At 39.6% G+C, this 7,500-nt stretch overlaps 1 protein-coding gene across 1 annotated transcript in view; it reads right to left on the bottom strand.

Annotated features, from left to right (window-relative positions):
• The window catches only part of LOC138019271 (uncharacterized), a 38,709-nt gene that overhangs the window by 931 nt on the left and 30,278 nt on the right, over positions 1-7,500 (bottom strand). The window contains exons 5-6 of the mRNA XM_068866002.1: positions 5,777-6,076; positions 1-18 (exon numbers count right to left, since the gene is read on the bottom strand). The exon at positions 1-18 is cut by the window's left edge and continues 931 nt beyond it. Coding sequence (XP_068722103.1) covers positions 1-18; positions 5,777-6,076 — 318 coding nt within the window. The remainder of the gene's footprint in view (positions 19-5,776; positions 6,077-7,500) is intronic.

The following is a 7,500-nucleotide window of genomic DNA, read 5'->3' as shown; positions in this document are numbered from 1 at the left end:
AGTTCTCCATACCATCTTCTACAAGTTGAAGAAACAAAAATGTCAGTTCGTCAATCAATGCAGCTAATTATCCTTTCTTACCGCTTGAGTCCTGCGACACGACGCCTGTCTGGTGCACACGCAGTGATCTCGTATGAGAGCGAATGTGAACTAGTTTTATAATTCAATATGGTGGACCATGTGACGCTCTCTCATACGTTCATTTATATGTTGTCATGGCGACTGGTTGCCGGACGTGTACACACGGTGCGACAATGCTGCTCTCGCTAATTTTGTTCCTGCGATCAGTCGCAAGAATTCAAACGGTTTGAACTCGTACAACTGATCGCAGCGACAAAATCCTGCCGGAGCGAGAATGATTGTTGCATAAATAATTACCCATGTCACACGAGGCGAATTGTTGCGGCTACTTGTCCCCGCGACGTGTTGCAGTGACTTATCGCCTAGTGTGTCCCGTCCTTGAAGTCCTGTACTCACACAACATTGAAAGCGGTTTTGAATTGGCTCTCGAACTTACAGACTTACATAATAATAACAACAAAAAGCTAAAGGAGCCACAATGCGTTGTTTATTTTCCATGGGTTTTGATATTTAACAACTAGACCCGTAGCCCCCAAGGGCTACGGGTCAATCGCCCACGAGGCGAAGCCGAATGGGGCTATTGACCCGTGGCCCTTGAAAGCGAGGGGTCTATTTGATTTAGTATCACCCAACCAGTTGGACAGGAAAGGCAATAATAAAGTTAGCGAATGCAACTTGAAGAAATATTATTTGGCCGAAATAAAACGAAAGAAAGCGTCACGCTTTTCGATACTTGAGGACTATTACTAATAGTCATCTAGTAGCGTAGCCAATCAAAATTCAGGATTTGCATTAGTCCACTAGTTGGGTGATACTAAATTTGAATGTCAAAACACATTTTTCAAAGACGTTTTTTGCTGGAGACGCATGATAATGCTTCTGGACGACTTTGGCCAATTTTATTTTTACCGCGTCTTTGAGTTAGTCTTGTTATTTGCTATGTATATATAAAGACAGAGGAGAGACGCATTATACTGCTTCGGCCGCTGGGATATGAGTAGTTGCTGACCTTAACTGTACACCTCCTACTCAACCAATCATAGCGCATGAAAAGAAGTCTTAAGTTGCTCTCAGAATGGAAAGAATCATATGTTGAAAAAGAAAGTTCTTTTTTTTTCGCCCGTTTGTGTTTAAGACAAGATCTCTTCACTAATCCGAAAACTATTGCTATTGTTGCTTTATAACCATATAGGCACTTTATTTTTGCGAGTTGAGTCAGCCAAACTTAGGGGTATCAACCTCGTTACCAGGACTTCCCCTTTGGCTTTCCCGTCCCACCCCAAAGTGAAAGGGAAGGTCCTGGGAACGAGGTTAAAAGCGGTAAGTCAACAAATCTACGACATGATCTCTTCTCTAAATTAACCATTATAGTTAATTCTTAATTTGCTTTCAATATTACTGCTATCGTTAATTTAGGACGCTGTGTCCAAGGACTTGTGGTAGCAGAGAAAATAAGGAAAACCTACAAAGGCGTATCCGTGGAATGCGCAAACAGTTAACACAAATTGTCCAGTTACAGTCAACTTCAAGTACAGGTAAGCTTCGGAAAATGGCGAGAGATTACCAGCAAGATAAACCTGTAATATAACTTGAAGTTGTTTGTTGTAAGTACTCATTATTAGTTTTACCTGCTTCCTTAACTCCGTTTATCCAAAAAATACCAGATCAGCCTCAAATCATCCGAAATTACAAATCACAGTTCGACAACTTATCATCCTGGGTCAGTTGTTAAAAAGCAGAGTTTTAAAATGAGTTTTATTCTCTACTCCCAAATGCTGTTCAAGGCTGATATTCGGTAAAACTTTACATTAGAAGAATTCAATCTTGAAAAACAAAAATAAGCAAAGAAAACTGTTACCAAAAAGTTGAAAACATAAAATAAAATGTTTACTATACGCTAATCCTGGATTAAGGTAATCGGCTTTCGAACAACCGGGCCCTACATTCGAAGTCCGGTGCCGTAATCCTGGTTTAGTTCCTTGCAAACTGTTTAAGGACGTTCGCGCCCATTGCTACTGCCCATTTTTTCGCCCATGTAACGCACACTTCATGCATCGCAGACCACGAAGGTAAACACGATGCTAAAGGCGCAAACATTTTCCACAAGAATGGAAAGTGAAAGTGTGTGGCATTATGGGATAGCTGTGGACCCAGGTCTTCTCGTAAATGTCCCGCAATTACGTGACAGTGCGAATATACAATCGCTTTGAGAACTTCGCAGCGATTTTACTCTCTTGAATGCTCGTTGACCACTATTTTTCTTTCCCTAGATTACTTCCTTTTCCGATTTTGTCCATTTTAACAAAAAACAAAAAAAAATCTGTGCTTGAGAAGTTACCGTGATATTTCGCCTTTTATGCTCTCGTGCGACCGAAGTTTTCTTTCTTAGACTAATATGTATCGTTTATTTCACCTCAGAAAAAGACATCAGCTGCAAACTTAATTTAGTTATATTAGTTATGTTGAATTAAGTACGTTTACCTGATCTAAATTTTACCAATGTATCTTTCTTATTGCTGACAGTTGTAAAGCTACGATCGTCTTAAAATAACGCAATCTTCTAAAAGTGCACTTCATGATCTCAAAAACGAGTACCGTCGACCCCCCATTTTTTTGCCTTTTTGGCAAAGGTAGATCATTACCTTTCCGCGTAACAAGTTTTAAAAAAATATGTACGTGGGAACATTTTGGGCGCGAACGTCCTTGAATCTGCCGTGGCGAAGACAAGAAGACAACATCTGTACTTTATTTCTCTCAATGCTCAAAAATCTAAAATTCCGTAATTGCGTGTTCTATAGTCTAGTCCAAAGTTCTGATTTTACAATTTCATAATCTTGATTTCAGTATAAGAGTAACTTGGTACCAAACGTTTCACAATAGCTTGAAATCTCGTTAAGAAAAAAGCTTAAATCCAGTAGTCCAGTCCGGGTTGAGATCGCCAAAACTCTCCCTAACTCAACAAAAGCTACAAGTATTAAATAGTTCTCAGAAACTAAAAAAGTTCGTCATGATTCTACACTCGAGCTGAACAAAAGACTGTCAAAAACGAAACCAAAAAACTCTAGTGATCGCTTCTCGAGAGAACAGACAAGCAGCCGAAAAAAGTACCGTGCGTAGTACAATGGTACTTGACCGTAGCCCTTGGCCGAGAAACTAATCTGCGCCAAAAGGCCGAGAAGCGATCAGGATACGGGATATTTAGGTTTAAAAAAGTTGTGGGGATATGGGAATTCTCACAGCTTTCCGAGACCAATGTTACCAATGTTACTAAGGTTTTCCTTTCCAGCGGGGTTAGTATCTGGATGGGGAACATCAAAATATGCGACTTACTGTCAGGAACATATCACCAAAAATTCTATTTTAACTCTCAAAAATGCGAACTAAGCAAGGTACAGATTTTGCTAGCCTGCTTTATGCAAAACAACTATTGACGCAGAAGTAAATAAATATTTATATGTAGTTTTTAAGGAGAACAGAAGGAAACTTTTAGGAGGTATCGATCGAGAATAGAACAATTTGCCATCAGTGAAAAACATTTCGGGAGATTTTTGTTACGTTCAATCAGAGTTCAATTTTTCTATCGTACTTTTGGTCGTACAAGTAGAATCGCAAAATCGAAAGTGACATCGATTTTAGCGGCCGCCTGTGATCAAGTTACCTGCGTGTTTAATACTGACAACTCACAAAACAAAGGATGCAACTGTGACAAAATGACGGCAAGACACCGGGCTTTTGTTAGTTTGCTTTTTTTTCTTTCAAGTTTTATAAAGTTCGACAAGAGAAAATGTGCGAATTTAACACAAGGATCACAATCGTTGATGCTAGTCCAAGTGTCAGCTAAAGTTAAGCTTCTCCGAATGAGGTTAGTACTTGGGTCGGGGAAAGCTACGAAGTCCCCATGACGGCGATAGCTAATCCGTTTTTTTTAACTTAATTTCATTTTTTTTATCTTGTTTGGCCGTTGAAAGCTATTTTCTTATTTTCTTTCTACGTCAAAACGGCGAATAAACTGGTTCCCAAGAAATATTGGAGTCTTCGCTCTATGCAAAATACTTCTAATGAAGTATTCATTCTATGCAAAATAATGTTCACAGTGGAACACAAAAATACGAAGCAAGATCTAGAAATAACGTAGAAAATTATCCTTACCTTTAAAGCTTGCCTTTCTCAAAGAAAAAGCATCTGTCCATTTTATCGAATAGTTTCATACTGAATCAATAATGGCGGGCGGAAAGATTCCACATTAAACGTTTGCTTTCATCTTGATAAGAGAAGTGTGTCATGGTGGCCGAGTGGTCTAACGCGCTCGCAGGTAATCGTAAAGGTTGGGAAAGTATGAGTTCTCCTCGGGGCAGGGAAGTTTAGACATACTGGAGAGAATACATGTAAACTAAATTTACTCGATGGGAGATTATTTCAATACCGTGTGATATGCACATTTGTGACTACCAACAAAGCGACCAGTTTTCTTTACGTGGATTGGGTTTGAACCCGCAATTTCAACTCCATAGGGACCGCTTCTTTTCGCCTCACCACTGGAGATGAAAACATCGCGGTCTCAAAAATCAGATTTATTTAAGTTTCTTATAGAATATCATCGCCGAAGAGTAATTAGGCCTAGGCTCGATAAATTAGGCGTAAGCTTAGATTTTAAAGTGTTGTCGTGAAGTTTGGTAACCGACCTTTTGCAGTGTCTAATGTTGTTTGTTGCCGAATGATAATTCAGTATTAACTAAGGCTGGTTTACACGTACAACGCAAGCATACGCATAAGTAGCATATGCAGGCGCATTAACTTGTTGTTAATTATGTCTTTTGTTCTAATGAAAGGTACCAATTATCACAACGCTACTGCGCCTGCGTATGTTGCTTGTGCTTATGCTTGCGTCGTACTTTATCAAATAGCTTTAAAATGTTGTCCCTGAGTGTCGAGCTAGCCGTGTGGTGGACAAGTGGCTAAGTGCCCGGCTCGAGTCCTATGTCCATACACTTGGATTATCTTTTAAAATAGATATGACCATAAATCCCCATGATCCATATCAAGCTTTCAGAACTTCTAAATTAACCATAATAGATGGTTTTCATCTGATGTCACAGCAGCTATGTAGGTGCACAAAACAATGTAGGAAAAATTCTTTTGGGAATTTGACTATTATAGTGCAAAACATGAGCCGGCCATAGAGCGACTGTCGTATGATCTTGAAAAAGTGCTCGTAATTTGTTTCACTGACCAATGTTTGGCAAAATTAAGACAAAGCTTCTCCTTATTCCCTCCAAGGAAACTCCTAGTATAGGCAGTAAACAGTTCGATTGCCCAATCACATTACCGCATTTCAAATGACGTCAAAGCGACATGCCGATCGCTTTCCAGAAATTTCCACGGAGAGATGACATTGTTTGCATCCGCGTTCGCCAAGCCAATGAAAAATTTCCGCTTGTTTTGTTTTTTTTTTTTTTTGTTCGACAAGCCAATTAATGTTTTGCATTTTTGTTTATGTTCTGTTTTTACGTTTATTTTTCAAGGTCATATGAAAGTCGCTCTAATTTGCTATTGTTTTGTGCACCAACGTGGCCGCCTTATCACGTGATTGAAAACCATCTATGGTAAATTCAGAGCAAATTAGGAATTAACGATAATTGCTATTTCACAGGTAGAAAATGGGTTACAAATCTATCGGGCTCCGGTAGTCTCCTACCTGAAACATCAGCGGACTGGGGACATGACTGCTCGGTGACGTCATTGGCCACGAATACGATGACGTCAATAGTCTTCTGCAAAAATTGCAGCATTTGAGGAGTTACTCTTGCAAGCCTGTCGCAATCCTTGTGGTAACAGGAAGTCATGCGTCCCCTGAAGTTAGCGGTGTCAGTGAGGAAAATAGCGCTCAAGGTAGGCTTGCTTTCCCAAAATGATACGTGATCACTTCTCAAAAAGGTTGGAGGTTGGCCAAGGGAAGGAAGTTCCACCCGATACATGGTAGTCTTCTTCTTTAGGTCTGCGGGATTTTAAGAAAAATAACAGCCAACCTTTAAATCCCAGTTGTTATTTAACAGTTCGTTAAGGCAACAGGGACAGTTGAGAAAGGACGAGTAAGAATTACTCCCCTGTTCTTTTTGTCCCCGTAAGACTGTCTGGCTTAAGAAGTCAGCCTTGCGTCGTGGTTCTCTTTGCGCCTCTTACTCTGCGATAGTATGTGGGCTGATGTCAACTTGTCTCGAACATTTTTCTCCGAGAACTCCGGTTTTCCTCTCTCATCAAAAATTGACAACAGCTACTATAATTACATCTGGCTGCGTTGCTGTGCTCCACAGCGATATCACGTAATTTGAGGGTCACAAGTTAAAAAAAAAAAAAAAAAAAAATATTTGAGATTATATTAATGTGGTTCGTTAAATAAAGATTTTTGTATTGTATTTTATTGTAATGTAACTAATGAAGGACAAAAAATAGTTTTACACATTAACAATGTTAAAAATACGATCTTCGAGCTTGTAGTATGCATGCTGCTAGATGAATTTAGATTTGGTCATTTTTGTCGCTGTTAAACAAAGTACGATAAAACAATGTACAAAAATCCTATGAACATTTCGCATGTGCAGAGCGTCTGTTGTTCAAACCTGTTGTTAAGTGACATTCTTGTTCAGGTTAACTGCTTAATGCCCACTATCGCTTCTGTGCTGAAAACCGTCCAATCGTCGATCATGTTTACTCAATAGGGAAATTAAGGCTCATGCTTTGGACACGTAAAAAGTAAATAACTACCGGCAGTTGATCTTTTCTCTCTTTAAGTAAATGCTCTTATTCGATAATGCCCTACCACAGTAATTGAAACAAAGTCTCTCAAACTTGTTTTTTTTCCAAAACCGTTCCATCAAGCTAGACACCGAACTACCGACAACTTTTTTTCAGTGTATTGCTAAATTAAAACAATTCAGGTGATAGCGTTCAAGGTGCACTTACCTGCGAGCAGTTGGTTTCTCCTACGCTTCCGGAGAGAGGAAGCACTGCGGACATCAGATAGTTTCTTTGAGTGAGTCGCGGTCCAGAGCCAAGGACAAATTAATTAAATTGAACCGGTAAAATGAGTTAGTAAACTTGTTTCGGCGCTTGCGCGTGTGTTCAGCTAAGTAACTGCTGTGTTCGACTGCAAGTGTTGATGTCAATGATCATGATAATCTTTTTTTTTCCCCTGAGGTTACTGAAACAAAGCTCGGTAATAATCAAAAAGAATCTTGCGAAGGCCTACTGTCAGCAACGGAATGCTTAGAGAGCCTAAAAACAATGGAATCGGGTAAATCGCCTGGGATGGACGGTATTCCAGCCGAATTTTATAAAGTTTTTTTGGGACGATTTGTCACCCTTTTTACTTGTCGTTTTAAACTCGTCTTTCACCCAGGGACACCTTTCCATCTCACAGCG

Source organism: Montipora capricornis, chromosome 10 (assembly GCF_036669925.1).
Source record: "Montipora capricornis isolate CH-2021 chromosome 10, ASM3666992v2, whole genome shotgun sequence".
NCBI lineage: Eukaryota > Metazoa > Cnidaria > Anthozoa > Scleractinia > Acroporidae > Montipora > Montipora capricornis.
This window is presented reverse-complemented; position numbering and strand designations above follow the sequence as displayed.